Here is an 18,533-nt window from a genome sequence, read left to right on the forward strand (position 1 = left end):
GACACTTTATCTTGGGATGTCCTTTGCTTTGAAAATGTGCTGCCTACAATTCAATTTACATTAACTTACAGACAAACAAGTTGTTGAGCAGTACCTTTCTTATAGGTCATAGGCCCCATATATATGAGTTGGATAATTTCATTGCCTTATTTTCCGTGGCGATTATTAGTTCCTTACCTTATCTTATAAGCTTAAAAGCTTCTATTTGGATTTGGAACGCTCATAAAAATATGTCAATTTATAAATTATGTAGTTTAATTTGACTATACTTCAGAAAAAGCATGTATGTCAAGGTGATGGAATTTGGTTAGGACGAGGGATTTCCCTATCTAGATTACACGTGGCGTGCCACATGTATAGGCCATGTCACCATCATTACAGGTAAAGATGGCAATCCTGTAATTTCCAAAATTCAACGCGCACTAATACAGTCGCATTATCAACTTGTTTCTAAATAAATAGTTGATGACACCCGAATTGAAGCTCTCCTAGTCCTCCCCCATCAACTTCCAATTTGCTTCTCTTTTGTTCCTTGTGATATAAGTTCGTTGTGAAAGTCTTCGACAAATCTCAAAGAAAATGGAGGAATCTCTTCTAGGAGGAGGAGGAGAAAGTAGCGGTAGTTCCACCTCTCGACGTCCGCATGTCAGGTTCCGCCGCCGCTCCGACGCCATCGCATATGGTTCTGCCTACCAGAGAGCGGCTGCTCTTGTGGATCTGGTTAGTATTGTTTTGCCGCATTTTCGGGGGTGGAAATGCTGTTCTCCTCCTATATCATTTGAATCAACAATGTGATCCTTGTTACCTTACTTTTACTACACCCGCGTCTTTGAAGTATGATGAATTTAGGATCTGTTTTGGACTGCTTCCACGGGAATCTGAATCTTGTGTTTCTCATATGGATTTGGGAATTTTGACTTAGTGTCCTGGATGTTAGTCCACCTGACCGATTTTCTTTATGATTTTGTTACTGGAGAGGTTTAGTGGGAGATTGTCTTTGGAACTGGCGTAGTTTTGCATTGAAGATTACTTTTCATGTAGTTGATTCGAGCTATCGTTTTCTATTTATATATAATACTATACTGTACTTTCTTTTTAACGTTCATTGATATGTTGTCTCCTTCTGTCTTCTAATTCACATCATACACTTTTCTCTCAGAGAATCGACGGGTTTACTTTGTATCTTTAAAAACTGAGCGTAATTTCTATTGGCGTCTCTTTATTTCATTAGCTTAGTAGAAAGTATATAATACTTATTTTTCTTGTTCAACATGCCAGAGTTGCTTCGAAATAGTTCTGCTTTTGGTTATACATGCTCTTCTAAGTCACTAATCAACCCCAAAGCTTAAGCTAATGGTTCCTACTAAATTTAATTTTATCAATACTTCAGCACACCCATCAATGGGCTTGACAGTTTATAGTAAGTCTCAACAAGTGAAAACCAATATTATTTGGGATGAAATGATACTACAAATGATGCTATAGGGGTTCAAACACAAGACCTACCACTTTGATACTATGTTAGTTTTAATGTAATAAAATACCCGTATTCCTATATACCACAGTAAATGCATACTCTTCTTATATAGGGGAGAGGCTCAATACTTAAAAGGAAAGAAGCAAAGTAATTAAGAAATAAAATCATTGATGATTAACATAGTTGCAACCAATTGCTCTATATTATATTATCTCAATAATTATAAAAAATAAAATAAAAAAGCTCTATCAATGAGCACTTTTATGTTCCTTCCAGTTCAAACCAATATTTTATCTATCTCCAAGGGGAAAAAACTCAATAATTTACTTTAATTCCACAACAATTGAAAAATGTTGGAATGGGAAGAGCTAAATGGGTGTTTCTAGAAAATGAATCCCCTGCCTTTACACAATTTCGTTGACTCTGTTTTCCTGCCAAGAAATGGTACAAGTTTGTCTGAAATATTTATTAAGGTCTAGATTAGTGATAAATATTAATTTAGTAGATGAAACAAGGATTCGCTCATCGTGTTTATGGCAAAAGAAGCAAAAAGGATATAATTTTACTCTAAACCTGGCCAACAGAACATTTTTGTCACTGCTGATGGAGAATGAATTTTGCAGGCTGAAGATGGCGTTGGTATACCTGAGAAAATTCTTGATCAGTCAAACTTTCAGAGTGCTGCAAAGCTCTATTTCATTTTTATTAAATTTGATTGGATTTGGTCCTTAAATTTCTTTGCGCTAATAGTCCTAAATTTCTTTGAGGTTTGTTTTTCCATTTTTCCAAACATTCCCTTTTGTTTTCAGTTGTAAAACGAAGTTTATATTCATTTTCTAAATATATATGAACATCCGCAGAAACCCTTGTGGTGCTTCAAATACGATACACATTCTTGTAACGACAGGGAGTATTTCTTTCTTGGACAGTTGCCGTACTTAACAGCTGTTGAATCTCTTATATATGAGGTAAGAATAAACTAAATAAATCTTATTATTATTATCTTTATAGTCTCTTTACTCCTACTGCAATCTAGTTGGAATTGCTTATGGTTTGGCTAGGATAGAATATGTGGTAGAATTGCTTTACTGCATGCATACAGTAGTTTCATTACGCCCTTGCAATTGGTGCTGTAAATTATATCTAGGAATGCTACTGCACATAAGCCTGGAAGTAAAAACTGAATTATTATATATTAACGGAGGAGGATGGGGTTCTTTATATACTAATATAAATCTGCAAGAAAATTGTGCTTGTAGATGCTTATACTTTGCACGTCAACCAAATGCTTTTAAACTCTACCGCTGGCTGAATTCGACTCATTGAAAGTGTAGATGTTTTTTAATAACCTTCGATACTATACTATAACTACAACTATGTGATTGTGATATTAAATTCCACTACATGCAAAAAGCTGTTATATGGAGGATTTTAGTTTTCATATTTTAAATGAAACAGGAACTAGAATTTCTTGGTTTCCTCATTTGATATTCACAAATGGTTCAATTTGCAAAGCTATTTCAGCTGATGCTAGATGTTAGTTTTCCAGATTATCTAGATCTCTAAGAACCACAATGCATCAATAAAACGATCTTGTGCAGCATCTCAGTCTTCTTAATCTTCTGCTTTCCACTTCAATCATTGTCTGTTTAATCAAGTTGATACTTTCTGTATGCAGGCTGTGACTCTCATAATACTCATGATACACACTTTTTTCCCAATTTCATATGAAGGTGCCCAGCTTTATTGGACCAATCTCCTGAATCAGTTGAAGGTACTTGCCCATTTTCTCTTTTGTTTGATAGGTATCCTCAAGTAATTTGAATTATATATAAACTTGAAGGCACGATACTTGGTTGTTGGAATATATTCATTTTTTAGTGTTCTTTGTAATTTGAGCGTGAAGACAGCTTTCTTATTGCCTTAATGTCAAAACTCAAAAGGGCACCTAATTATTTTCTTCTTTTATAGGAGTTTCGGTTATCCATATGAGAACTTGAGCTTGACAATAATGCATAGATGAACGTCTTTTATAAAAGGCAAAAAGTTCGTTAAGTGACCAAAGAGCTTTATCAGAAACGTAACATTTATTGCCTTCACTGAATTATTTAGATAGGTTGACGTTGAACATAACAGTTGGAATCACATTGCTGAAAAGATGAAAAGAAGGAATACAAGGGGCAAGAACCAGCCTCCAAAAGGAGTAAAGGTAAAGAAAGGGGCTCTAATAAGCAAGAAAATTACAGAAGTCCTTAAACACCCACACCCAAAAGGATATGGATGAAAAAAGAAAAGAAAAGAAAAGAAAAGAAAATCCCTTAGGTATAGCTTACCACAAGTGTCTAGACGTGCCAGAGGCATTTATGCATCCTAAATGCCTAACCTTTTGAGCTCCACTAGCATCAGTACCACACTCCAAATTCAAGGGAATCCTTTTACCTTCAAATACCTTTTTTCAAAGTAAGTTTCTCATGCTTTTCTGTAGATAATTATTGTTTGACAGTGGGGTCCTAAATAAAGAGGAAATAATTCGGGATTCTACTTAGAACTGACTAAATCAAAGTGAGTCTTCCTTGTATGGAAAAGTAATTTTTCTTCTAGAAAGAAAGACGCTTTTGAACTTTCTCGACTGTAGGATTCCAATATGATCTACTTCTAGGATCATGACCAAGTCCAAGGTAAGTCAAGAATCCCACCTACTTAAAATATTGTTCTAGCTCATACACCCTTGCCTACACTCGCCTCAATGCATCTCTTTGGTTCTCTTTTACGACATTCCTTGAAAGTGTAAATGCTCTTCTCAGGACTTCAATCTCAACTGGCCAGCCCTTCTATTTCCTTATTAGTTCAGCTTTTGTTCATTATTAATGTTATTTTTTATTTATGGAATTGCTTCAATTTTGTTTTACTTGATGTCTTGTCTATTATTTACTTTTCTCTCTCTGTGGAGTTTTGTATCTGTGGAACATTAGTCTCTCTTTTCAATTTATCAATGAAAAGTCTTTGTCTCTTGTTTAAAAAAAATCACTCAACACCGAGCATTTTTCTACATTCAGAAAAAGAGGGGAAGCAATCTAGATTAATTAAGGACTCCTTTCTTTAGCAGAGAAAGATAATATTGTCCGCGAAGAGTAAGTGAGACAACCCAACTTACCTTTGCCACCTACAAACTCTCCGAAGGCATTGCCATCAACCCCATGCAAAATGATTCTGGTCAGAACTTGTTAGGCATAAAACCTACAATTATAAGTATTGTCTATACTGCATTTCATCTTGTGATCATGAGCTTGGCTACGTATTTTCCTCTTACCCTTGGTTAAAGGTAGATTTAACATCTTTGGAATGAGCAAGTCAATAGTCTAATAATTGGGATCTCTTTTCTTATGAATTACCAATACCTTATTGGATTTTAGCTAGGAAGCATAGATACCGACACGCGACACGGCGACCCCGATGTGGCGATGCACCATTTTTCAAAATAGTAGGACACGACACGTCGGGGACACATCAATTTTTTAGTTAAAAAATTTAATATATGTAATGCATATAAGCATATTACATAACAAGGATTCCAATTAAAAACATCAAAACAACAAGTTTAGAGCCATAAGACGTAACAAGTTTTAGTAGGGAACTAAAAACATCACGTGACTAGCAAGAGAGATGGGCGGTGATGGCAACCGGCGAGACGGTTGGTGGTCTGGTGGGGAGAATCAGAGAAGAGAGCGTGAACATGAAGAAACTTAGAAACCTAATAATTAAAAAAAAAGAAACCTAATAATTATTGCCATTAGGCTGGATGGGATAATGGGCCGTTTCTATGTGTTTTTCTCTCTAGGCGTGTCCGGCCATGTCTTGGTCGTTGGAGCCATGTCTGAAAATTTAAAAAAGAAAAAAAAATTGACACACCAACTGGCGTGTCGGCGGCATGTCGGTGTCGGAAACATGTCTGACACCGATACTTCACTATCTTAAGAGTGTCATTGCTTCTTGGGGTTTTAGTGGCTATGGTGTTGTGCTTTTGAAAAAATTAATTATAAATCTTTCTTGTTCTCCAGGTCATTTGCATAACTATTTTGGTTGCCGATTTTCTTGTTTATACCCTATATTTGTCGCCAGTGGCCTTTGATTATCTTCCATTCAGAGCTGCACCATATATCAGAGTTGTCTTTTTCATCATGAATATCAGGTATTTCTTGGCAGGGATCTTATTTTACTTGTTCTTCTTATGTGAACGGTGAACCGCATCTTATAGACTTAAAGATATTTGTAGCATCCAATTCAAAGGGATTTATTTCATCTGCTCCTGTACTGTATCAAGAAGTGTTTTAGGTCACATTTACCCAGTGAAAACGTAATAGATCAATTAGAATAAAAAAAGTGTGTCCCATTTGATTACTTTTGGTGTTGTTTACTTGTGTTTGCATTTGTACTGACACATGACATCTACATCCAAATTTGTAATTAAATAACGCAATGTGATGCTCAATTTGATTGCGCTTGAGAATTGCGCCGTATCGTTACCGGCATAGCTACCATTATTGTTATTGTCATCTGAAAAATGATCAATTTTGACATCTTTAATCTTTACTATTACTCTTACCGCTTGACCCTCAGAGGTAGAGGTAGAGGTAGAGATAACGGTAATAGTAAATTTGACAAAATTCATAAGTTTAAGTAAATACGCTAAAAAAAAATTCAATTACATTTGTGACTCAAGCTCATTACAATTGATCTATCGATCGTATTCCATTACTATTGCGCCAATTTTTATTATGGTTTCGTAAAAGTGGCCTTAATTCCTAGAAATGAGTTTATTTTACATAGCTTCGTCTAACAATTGATTGTTTTGAGATAGCCCTTATAGTGTGTTAACACGAACAAGGTAGTTTTCAGGTATTTCAATGTTATATTAATTTTTGTCGTCGTTGGGTCTCTTGATATTTGAAATAACCATCAATACTACTCTCATTCTACTGGTTAGACAGTAGACTTGAGAATATGTATTAATGGGAAAAAAGTTGAATTCTGGGCCCTAATATTTTATCTTCATTAATTGTGGATGAAATTTAAATGTAGCATCTATTCTGATGTGGACTTGCCTCTTCCCTTGATATTTGAGACCTGCTCTTTATTGGTGGCAGTTGATCCTGTTTATGTTATAGCTATTTACTTTTGATCTACTCTCACAAATTTAATCATTTCATTTGGTTCTTAGGCATCTACGGGAGAGCATTATCATCCTGGCTGGAATGCTTGGCACATACTTGAATGTCTTGGTTCGTAGATAACTTTGGCACAATTTTGTTTCTGTAGAATTTATGATTTACCTACATGACATCTTATATTTCCCTTTTACTCAAAAAGTTGAACTGTGAGTCTAACGTTCGATTGTGTTAATTATTATACCAACTCTTATTCTTTTGCCACTTTCCTGGCAGGCGCTATGGTTTTTGTTTCTTTTGTTTTCCAGCTGGTTGGCATATGTTATTTTTGAGGATACACAGCAGGGGAAATTAATATTTACTTCTTTTGGAGCCACATTATATCAAATGTTTATTTTGTTCACAACGTCAAATAATCCGAATGTTTGGATACCTGCCTACAAGTAAGTGGGTAATTTAGAATGGTATACCGTTCATCGCTTTTTATTGATATAGTTATTTATGAAAGACTAGGAAGGTTATCTAGATGACAAACACAGAGATGATGTAACACAATGCTCAACAACACGAATAAGGCCAAGATACAATCAGACAGACAACCCAGAAATTGGTAACCCATTTCAGTGAAATCCACCAACGTCTAGGGGCAATGTGTCCAAAAAAGATAATTTCACTAATGTAAAGTGAAATTGTTACAAAGTTGTCACATGTGACAATTACAGTGACACACTTAGAGCTTGACTTCATGAAATTAACATTCAGGCTATCTCTAAATGTGATACTCCCTCTCACTCTTCCTTTGGCTCCCTAAGTACTCGTACACTAGCAGATGAATACTTAAGACTCCCTCCAAGTGAGACATCTCCAAATAATTTTAAGTGGAGTTCTTGAATAGAGGGAAAATTATTACCTCGTTCAAACCACTATCCAATTCCTGGTCCAGAATGCCCATTAAGGCTTGTGTCATGGTCTCGTCCATAAATTTTATGATATTCAAATGGTATCTAATCGTTTGAACACTCAATTTGAACCCTGACATTGCTCCAGACCACAAGTTTGCGATATTAGTTCTACAGATGGCGTTACTTGTTTTGATTGAAATTCATGACCTTGAGATGTTAAATGATATTGTAGAGGTTACATAATTAATTATCATGCGTGTTATATCATTATTATTATTTCTATTATATAAAGTAGGTAGATTAATATCATAGAAACTATTAATTGAAGAATGCATTTTAAAAGACGTTTCTCCAGCATTCTAAAGCAAGTATTACATTGACATATATTGTCTTTTACAGGGCGTCTCGTTGGTATTGCCTCTTTTTTGTGCTTTACGTGCTGTTGGGTGTTTACTTCGTTACAAACTTGATTCTTGCTGTCGTATACGATAGCTTTAAGAGTCAGGTAAATGCCTATAACATCATGAGCTGCCCAGCGCAAATAGTTGTCTATTGATTCAACTGGGGTGTTTGTATTCATTTGTCTGCCCGTTTATTGCTTCATGCATAGCTTTTTTTCCCTCCCCACATACTTCTTCATCCATAGCTTATGAACAAAAACTGATATTCTTACTTTTTATAAATAGGTTAAATTATACAAAATCCCTAAATTTTAGGGTAGGTTTCAATCATGTTCCTTACTTTGAAAAGGTGCATTTTATTTTTCAACTTCAAAATTTCTTCAAAAAATATACTTGGGGAGTTGTTTTTCTTAAAACATGATGAAAATTGATTCAGTAATGGTGTATTAGTTGGAAGGTATGATGTTATGAGTAAAACTCGATTAGGTAAATGATTTTAACATCTTTTAATATGAAATAAATTGTACTCACGATCTTATATTCTATTTAGTTGTAGATAATATCACGTAAGCAGTTAACTTTTACACCTAAGTTACTACTTCAATTTCCACCATTTATTTTAACAAAAATGATATTTTTGGTACATTTTCAAACTTCAAGGGTAAAAATGAAACTTTTCAAAGTTTAAGGACATAAGTAAAACCTGCCCTACATTTTAGGAGTGTTGTATATAATTTAACCTTTTATGTAAGGATTTAAAGTCTCACATTTTATTTTTTTATTTTTTATTTAGCTTGCTAAACAAATTTCTGAGATGGATCGGTTGAGGAAAAGTATATTGGCCAAAGCATTTAGTCTCATGGATACAAATGTAAGTATGGCGACCACTTACCATCCAGCTCGTATACTCAAAGGTTTAACTGGGTAGCTTATGAATCCTATTTAATTTTGATAAAAGAAAATTCCCCCCCCCCAAAAAAAAAAAAAAAAAAAGACGTGCCTTTAGGGTATGTCAATGGGCCTCTGCTGAACTTCAGTTAAGAGCTATGTTTCTTACAACAAAAGGAGTTGTTGGGTGGTGTTACTTCAGATTTGGAGAATAAGGGGCGTAACTGAAAAAACCCACTTTTGAAAAATGAGAAGGGAGAAAAATACAATGAAATAATTGCAGAACCAATTTGATGCTATGCTGCTATTTGTCTATGGTTCACATCTGTGCAGTGTACTTTAGCATAACCTTTTATATCTATTTGTAATCACGCTACTAATTATTTGGCTAAATGGATGTTACCTGCCTCCTTTCTCATTCCACAACTAAGCTTCCAAATTCACTTGCTATATTGGAGAATGCGTATACAGTCAATTTATTAAAATTCTTGTATGAGATTGTTGGATGATGCATTGTTGTGGGTAAAGTTTCTGCTTGAAGTGTATGTCCTCGATGTTATAATTTTATTTTTTGAAATATTTTATCCTTGTACTTTTGAGTTATTGGTTCTGCACCTCTTCTAATTTATTTCTTGACTATAATAATAAGAATAAAGTGGTAAATAAGGTCCACATTACTTTCCAATATCATGTTTTCTTCAAAAGTTCATGGTGAAGGTGCATGTTGATTACTGTCTCATGTCTTTACAGAATGTTGGGTATATCAATAAAGAGCAGTGCCTTATGCTTCTTGAAGAACTTAACAGATACAGGTTTTTTCTTCTCTACCTCTCTGTAGGTTTGGCTTGCTAGTTTTGAAGTTCATTTGTTACGGAATAATCTGAAATAAATACAGAAGTGCCTGATGAAAAACTAATAATCCTTCAATGTGGGGGTCCAGTGCATCTACAAAGATTTTATACTTTTTGCTGGTTTTGTTTTCCTTTTATGATCTATGCTGAAATGGTTAACTTTGATTCTTATGGTCGCATTTCATGATAATATCTGCTGATATGTGGTGGGTAACATCTTAGTTTTGAAGATTTCAAATGATGGTAGACAGTGAAAGCAAAGGCATGAAGTATAGAGTTCTATCTTTCACACAAAGGCTAAATATATAGTTTGTCCCCAGTGTTTAAGTGTTTTTCAATTTGTCTCTTAACATTTTAGAAGTTTCATTCATCTCTCATTATATTGCATTTTTTCTTAAGTCCTTGTTATCACAAATTAAAAATTAACTGAAAAAATGCTTATATAATGTCAAAATATACTTATTAATTACGTTTTTTTTTTTCGAGTACAACAACTGTGGATTGAACTCCGACCATTAGGGACATAGTGCATGCCGATTCAACTAAGTCAAGCTCACTTTGGCACTTGTTAGTTAAAAGTACTCTATTTTGTAATTTGATGAAATAAACATAATAATGACCCAGCAAAATAAAACATGCCTTTTGGTATGATTCACTAGATAGAACATACCCAACCAACATTTACAGGAATTGAGAACTCGGTGACAGAACCTTGACTGTTCTTTTTTTTAAAAAAATCTTTTTTGTTCTCTACGATCACCAGAAACAAATTCACTTTCTTAGTTTGCTTGGTTTAGAAGGCATCTTAGTTTTTGTTATTGCTTTTCAGCTAATCTTATATTAATTGTTACATTTTCGCTCAGGTCATTGCCGAAAATATCAAGGGATGATTATGAGTTAATATTCGATGAGCTGGATGACAGTCGTGATTTTAAGGTACGTTAGTTTCTCAAGTTTGTTAAAACTTGAGTAATTTCTTCTATTCTTGTTCTTGACATAACTTCTGTTAATCCTTTCAAGTTTAACGTAGCAGGTATTTGATTAGTTTTTTGTGAACATGTGTTGGTCGAGACCTCTGAATGCAATTTAAAATCTTGGTTAAAAAACACTTTTGGTCTCTAAACTTTCATAGTAAATATTTATTTCTCGAACTTTATATTCGAACAATTACTTTCATTTTTGTAACCACTTGGCCTCTAAACAATTAAACTTTGATGTAACACTTTGGTCCTGGCACTTTAAAACTTGTAAAGATTTGGTCCTTATCGTGAAAATTGTCTTTAAGATTTAATGAGATTTCTTATGTATGAATAGACTAAAAAATATTACATAATAAAATTTGATACTTGATTTTGATGAAAATTTTCACCATATGTATTTTTGTTACAAATGCTGAAGTACAAGGACTAAAATGTTACATACTAAAGTTTTGAGAATACATTGTCACAAATTTGAAGGTATTGGAACTAAATTGTTACATGTTAAAAGTTCAGAGGTTACATTATTACTTCCTACCAAAAGTGTTTTATAACTTTCTAGAGAAACAGAAGCCTTTTTTTATAGGGTAAAAAGTTATCCTCAAAAACCTACTCTCTAGAATGTTACAAAAAGGCTCCCTTGTTTAGGTTAAGGTATGGTCTCTAAGCTTTTATTCGAGTCATTTTAGTGCTTTAGTTTCTATGTCTCTCAAACAAAAAAATTTCTGGACTGCAAAATGACTTGGAAAAAAATTATATTTTTAATCTCTAAAAGGCAAGGGGAGGTGAATGGAGAGCAACCACAGCATTGTCAGGAGGGAAATAGAGAGGAGGAAGATAAAGGAGGGAGAGATTAAAAGTAAAATTTTTTCCACATGTACACGTCACTTGATCCAGTCAGACTTTTATTTGAATTTAATAAGACTAAAAGTACATGCTTTGAAAACTCAAAGACCAAAGCGGTCCCTAGGACAATATGGGTACTTTTCCTAAAGGTTAAAATACAAATGGAGCAATGAAAAATGAAAAAAAAAAGGAAGAAGAAAAAGAAAATGAGGAACACCACAGAGAACAATATATTTTAATCATAGCAAACCTTTACGCCTTGAAAGGAGCTCAATAAAGGCTCCCCAACTATGGTTAATTATCGAGGATCAATTGCAAATTCAAATTGTGATAATGAACATGGAGAAACATAATTTTGAATGAAAAATAATTTTCTATCTTTTCCTTGATTTTATTTGGACTCCTTTCTCATATGTAGATTAATATGAATGAGTTTGATGATCTTTGCAACGCTATAGCCTTGAAGTTCCAGAAGGAGGACATTGTAAGTCTTTGTAGTTTTACCTTAGAATTTTAAAAAACTACTGATGAATGTACTGATGAATAAGGGTTTAATTACTTAACTGAACCTATCATGGTTGCAGCCTTCATGGTTTGAAGGGTATCCTTCGGTCTACCATTCAGGTTCTTCAAAAAAGTTGAAAGCATTTGTGCGGAGCCCCAAATTTGGATATGCTGTATCTTTTATCCTCGTACTGAACTTGGTTGCTGTTATTATTGAAACAACAGTAAGGCTGAAGCTTAAATAATAATTTTATTCATGTAATTAAGTTCTCTTGGCATGCTATTATGAATTTTTTTTTTTTTTTTATCTTTGAAACATATAATTTTTTCTATCTTGTAAATTACATTGATCTGAGGATTTGTTTAACGGATTTTGTCTAAATTGCACAAATTAACTTCCAGCTTTAGCATTCTATGATTAAGCCGTTAATTTTTGGATTTTGATACAAGCCTATAAATTGATGAGTTTGATGCCTGAGTTGTCCATTTAGGTGTTTGATGAAGAAATATCAAGTGATCAATAGGAGCTCTATTCAAGTTATTATCTTCAATGATTTTTGGTTAAAAATGATTTGGTTCAGCTTACAAGACATTAAACTTCTGGTATTTTTGTCTCAGCTTGATATAGAAAACAACGTGGGTCAGAAAGCATGGCAAGAACTCGAGTTTGTATTTGGTAAGACGTTGATAATTAGAGTTTGTATTTGGTAAGATGTTGATAATTAGATACATTGTTTTCACCCACGACGACAAGATTGCCTTCTACATAAAGAGAACAAAGAATGTCCATGATTTCTCAGATATTGATAACATTTGGTTCAGCTATTGACCGGGAAAAACATATATTCTGGATGAAAGTGAATTATTCTGATACATCAAAATGTAGGGCTACAAAGTTGCAATCTGTGCACAATGGTTGTTTATCCACCCTGCATAATTATAGTAGTTCTTTTACTTTTTTCATGAAACAAGGAGAAGAAATCGCTCATGTTGAAGTATTAATATAATTAGATTTATCATAACTCATCAACTAGGTTGATGGGTGATTTAACATAGTATCAGTGCTGGAATTCATATGTTTGGATGTCTAAATATCATTTCCTCCTAATTAATACTGACTTTAACTTTTGGGGTCTTCTACAATTTTTAAGCCCTAAGTTTTTGGGTTGATGAGGACTTAACAGTACAAGAAGCCCAACAGCTAAAAAAACACAATCTAAGATAAAGGGACAAGAGTCTCTAGCATTTGTTTCCTTCTAAATAGACTGCAAAAGCTTATTCTAATTTTCTACTATATGTACAAGTTCATTGTACAAGCAAATTCTTTCTTTGAGTAGTTTTATTTGGAGGCGTTCTTCCCTATTGTCACCATAAGTATGACATTGTTAGTAACCTAAGTAGGAGTATTAGTATGTTAGTATTAAGGTGCATAATGGTCATTAGATGGAAAGTTAGTTACTGGATGTTGTATAAATAGTAGGAGGATGAGTGAGTGAAGGAGGGGCTATTTTGTGGAGTGATTTGGGCTTGGGTGAGAGCACTCAAGAGCGAGGTTTCAAGCTCTTTATACTTGGATTTTCTTGTATTTCTTCATAGATATAATTCAATATATTGAGATCTTGATTCTTGTTGGGAAGTATCCTATAACAGGCATGTGATGTGAAAAGGCAATTATATGATTGATTGTCACTGTGAATGCTTTTTCTTCTTATTTTAGACACGTTATTCCTTTTTGCCAACAGGTTGGATATATGTTGTTGAAATGGCTCTAAAAATCTACGCATATGGGTTTATGAATTATTGGAGAGATGGGCAAAATCAATTTGATTTCCTTGTCACGTGGATTATAGGTAAGTACTATGGACAGACCTTCATCTGTGTGTGTGAGAGATAGCTGGGGAGGAGGAGGAGGAGGAGGAGGAGGAGGAGGGGTTGGGGGGATTCAACTTTCTCGTTTACCCTTTGGCTAATATTTTCTTATCAAATTCCTTTTATTCTGGCAGTGATTGGAGAAACGATAACTTTTGTGGCACCGAGTGGATTGACTTTTCTTTCAAATGGAGAATGGTAAGAGTAATTCTGTGCATCCTATTTAAACCAAAGTCTTTTAGTTTGTCGCCTAAAACTTTTGCATCTTAACTTAATTTAACATTTAAATAGTTGAATGATATCGGTAGAGTCTGGATGAGAGATTGTACATGATGCACTTCTGTGCAACTGCTTCAGCAGATCCCCTGAATCCATATAATTACAATGACAATTAAGCATTAAAATAAATTTTTTAAAAATAATGTGAAAGTAAACCCTAGTTGCAGTCTTAGTTATTGTTAAAAGGTAAAAAAGAGAACATAGGGTTTACGTGGAAAACCCTAAAATGGAGAGAAAAAACCATGATAGAGTCTCTTTTATTATTTTCACACACAATGAAAGTTACAAGAGAAGACAACTTTATAGGCTCTAGCAAGTCCTAATACAAAAAAGGAAATAAACTCGGGATAAAATAAAATACTAAAATACCCTTGGGGATATAAACTATGAACAAAGCCTCTTATTTCCGACAATTATGAATATCAAGGATTCACATTGATTTAACATGAACAAATACAAAGATCAATGAAATAATATTTAGTTTTGATCAAAGAAAATGGTTAAATAAAAATAATATTATTATTTTACTGTATATTTCCCTCTTGGTATTATAATTTATAGTGACATTCATTGCATCATATTTTAGGCACCCTTTCTTTCTCTGTTTTTGTTTATTATTACTTTTTATTTTGTGTGAGGGGAAAGTGGTGGGATCTGTTTATTGAGGTCGACTTGTTTTGAGAGTAACAAAGTATTTATCAATTAACTCAATAAATTTATGTATGTAGCAATCAAAACCCGTTTTTCTAACATGAAATACGTATCTCCTCCGTTGTAATGTTTTCACTGATGGCTATAAACTAATATTGGGGGAACTCTGTACCGCAGACTCAGTTTTACCATAATCAAGTATAAAACCTAATGTATAGTTTGTAGTTCATTTTTAATCTCTCTATAATAAACATTCATATTTACCATCTTCTCTGCCAACAGGATTCGCTACCTTCTGATAGCAAGAATGTTACGACTCATAAGGCTCCTAATGCATGTCCGGCAATATCGAGCATTTCTTGCTACCTTCTTAACTCTCATCCCTAGTTTGATGCCATATCTAGGGACTATTTTCTGTGTCCTCTGTCTTTATTGCACTCTTGGTGTGCAGGTAAATATGTCAATCTATATGAATTATTATTGGTAATCAAAGAATGTCAATCTACACTTTATTTTCCTTTTGTTTGTTTTATATTGCTCCTGGTTGCGTATAAACTGACTAGATTGATATTGTTTTTTTAGTCAATAATTTACAGATAATTCTCAGGAATGATTTGTTTTCTTGTTATTGTTATTTTTTTCATGTTAGTTGGTAGTTCAAATTCTTTAGATTTTGTACTATTTGGGTGCATGTTTCATGTCATTATAACATAATGCGGTTATATACCTTCTATCCTTTTGCTTTGTTTTCTCTACTATCCTCGCTTTTTAATGTGGTTACATATCTTCTCTCCTTTTGCTTTGTCTTCACTACTTTCCTTGCTTCTTGTCTCAATCATATGTTAGGTCTTTGGAGGCATTGTCAATGCCGGAAATCCTACTTTGTCTAAGACTGAGTTGGACGATGATGAGTATCCTAAGATGTTTCTTTTCATTATTATTTCTTTATTTTTATTATTTCGTTAGTCATACTTCTAAATAATGATAATGAATTCAGAGTTTTTATAGGCTCCTATGTAGGAAATCATTGTGGCCGGAGGAACACACATTGAAAATTTATTGAAGCCAGTTTTAACTTCTTTATTGTCCTTGTGAAGGACTTTTTCTGTTTAGACTTTCCTTGACTGAGTTAGCTACCTACTTTTCAATTTCAACGACTATCCTAATGGCATGGTGACCCTGTTCAATTTGCTAGTTATGGGAAACTGGCAAGACTGGATGCAGGTACCTTCTTTTATTTTCAGTTTTCTCTTCTTTGTGCATCTAACTCCTTAACCTAGAGCGACGTAGCGACATATATCTGTTATATTCTCTTTTGGGGTACGGTTATGTGCCCTTTAAAAGTGAAAATTGAAATCTGTAGATATGTTATATGCAATAGTTAGCGCGCCTATCAAACTTTATTTTTTATTTCTTTGAACATTAACATCTTGAGATTGCCCTTGAATGTTGAGTGATTTTTGTATATGGTTTTTTTTTTTCCTTGTTCGAATAAGAAACATTTCATTGACAAATGAAATAGGTGATTACAAGAAATCTCTCCAATGGAAGGATTTTTATATGCAGATTAATACGAACAAAAAGAAAAACTAAATGGAACTTGGCTCAATCTTGGAACAAAAATTCTGATGAGAGAAAGATGCTGCAATATCGAACTAAATTTTTCCTTCGGAATATCACAGATGCTTCAAACTTCAGTTTATGACAGTTGTCGTCATCCTTTTTCTAATTTTTGTTGCTTTGAATATTGCTGTATTATTCTCTGGCTATAAGATTATCAATGTAATCTAACAAAACGTGACCTAGCGAATGATTACAAAACGAATGTAACTCATCATCGACCCTTCCTCTAGGTGCTCCCTCTCAAGGGCATTAATTTTATTTTTATTTTATTTTTTGTTTTTGGTGTATGCTCTTGTGTTCCTTCATCTTTTTTCTCAATGAAATTGATTCGAGTGATGTGGAAAGTTATTTATATGTACTCTAGCCTCATAAGTTGGATTTTACAGGGTGCCCCAGTCGTGTTTCAAGCAATTATTTTCATTTCCCTTATTACTATAACTTTTCTTTTCAATGACTGGAATTTTTTAATATTTATCTTCCCAGAGCTACAGGGAATTAACCGGAAGTATTTGGAGCCTTGTTTATTTCATCAGTTTCTACCTAATAACTGTTTTGCTGCTCTTAAATCTGGTAAGTTCGCTTTGGTATTTCTATCAAATGCCTTTACCTTGTGTTTACATCTTACTATGACGATGGCCTCCAAATAATTGGACTTCCTGACTGAGAAATCCTGCATATCTAATGGAATCTGATTACACCAGGCTCTCCCCCCCTTTAAGATTACATGTCACCGTTTCTTATTAAAAAGAAAATACATGCTACATTGTTTTGTTAGTTGACTTAATACCGTAAATAACAAAGGAGGAGATGAGACTTTTAAAAAGAAATGTTAAGATCGGACTTGAGGTAAATGGAGGGTTCATATAGTACTTCATCCTTTATTTATCTAGTTACTAATGGTTTATTGACCCACTGCTAAATGGTGCTTCTCGATTGGCAGTTATTAGTTAAGTTTCCAGTGTTGTTGTCAATTGAATTCCTCTCTGTTGTGATGAAGTTAAAAGTACTCAAGTATTGTGATATGAATACGATTCAGGTTGTAGCTTTTGTCCTGGAGGCATTCTTTGCTGAATTGGATATTGAATCTTCAGAAAATGGTGAAGAACAGGACCAGGTCAGTATCTTCTGTTCCTTGAGTTTCAAAGTTACTGTGAGTAATGCATATAAAAAAGATCCACCAATACACCATAGCCCCTCGCAATAACTTTCGCCTTGGAGGCATTCTTTTCTGTTTTCTTTGTATTTAAAGAACTTCTTATGCCACTTTGTTACACCGTTTGTTCAGTTGCCCTCTGTTTACAACTACCAGAATTCCATTCGTCTTTCTTGATCTCATTTTTATCTTTTCAAGTTTTAGGGATCAATGGACAATAGTATTGCGTTCTAGTGAGCAATATGTAAATCCAACGAACTGTGCTAATGAATCTAAATATTTTCTGTGGTTCAGGACAAAGATAGTAGAAAGGATCGTCCACGTTTCGTTGGGTATGTCATTAATTAATTATAATATGCATCCATCCTATCCATTTGCCTTGAAACATTGATGTGACAAATTTTTGTGGTTTGTTTCAGCACTAAAACTCGGAGCCGCAAAGTTGACATTCTTCTCCATCATATGTTGAGTGCAGAATTGGACGATAAGGATTCCGATTAGTCTTGCTTCTTTTCCAGGTTAGCAGCTAATTTTTTATTTCCCAGTTAACTGACTATTTGAATGCTCAATGCATACACCTCTCTTTATGCAACGACAAAACAGTCCATCAAACCGGTGCTAACTGTGAACTAATAGACAAACAGAGAGCAACTGAACATGTAACGAAATTGAGAATGTAGACTCATTCCTAGAATTCATTGCTCTCATACTTATTTGTTTGATTCAATCCGAGTACTTCCGTTTGTCCATCTATCTGCTAAGCGCCCACCGATTTGATTTATTATTACTTGAAAATGTGGAAAAGGAGAATGGGTACAAAATATCACTATACTCAAGGAACCAATAGCAGCAAAGAACGCAAACTTACTCCATGAGAAAAGAACTCTTATTTAATTGTAAATGTTCCCTCGGAGACAAGCACATGCCGACCTACTAACCATATATTT

The 18,533-nt window shown here is 34.0% G+C and overlaps 1 protein-coding gene across 1 annotated transcript; it reads left to right on the forward strand.

Moving 5' to 3' along the window:
* Positions 1-340: 340 nt before the first annotated feature.
* LOC101206980 (two pore calcium channel protein 1A) lies at positions 341-18,109 on the forward strand. The gene is made up of 23 exons (XM_031889057.1): positions 341-720; positions 2,101-2,244; positions 2,338-2,445; positions 3,156-3,251; positions 5,536-5,666; positions 6,696-6,756; positions 6,919-7,085; positions 7,944-8,049; positions 8,739-8,816; positions 9,584-9,645; positions 10,548-10,620; positions 11,926-11,991; positions 12,092-12,235; positions 12,630-12,687; positions 13,754-13,861; positions 14,015-14,078; positions 15,093-15,261; positions 15,657-15,721; positions 15,944-16,034; positions 16,917-17,003; positions 17,470-17,547; positions 17,881-17,918; positions 18,006-18,109. Exons 1-23 carry the CDS (start codon positions 580-582, stop codon positions 18,085-18,087), a joined length of 2,217 nt encoding a protein of 738 aa, XP_031744917.1. The 5' UTR covers positions 341-579; the 3' UTR covers positions 18,088-18,109.
* Positions 18,110-18,533: the final 424 nt, after the last annotated feature.

Source organism: Cucumis sativus, chromosome 7 (genome assembly GCF_000004075.3).
Source record: "Cucumis sativus cultivar 9930 chromosome 7, Cucumber_9930_V3, whole genome shotgun sequence".
Lineage (NCBI taxonomy): Eukaryota > Viridiplantae > Streptophyta > Magnoliopsida > Cucurbitales > Cucurbitaceae > Cucumis > Cucumis sativus.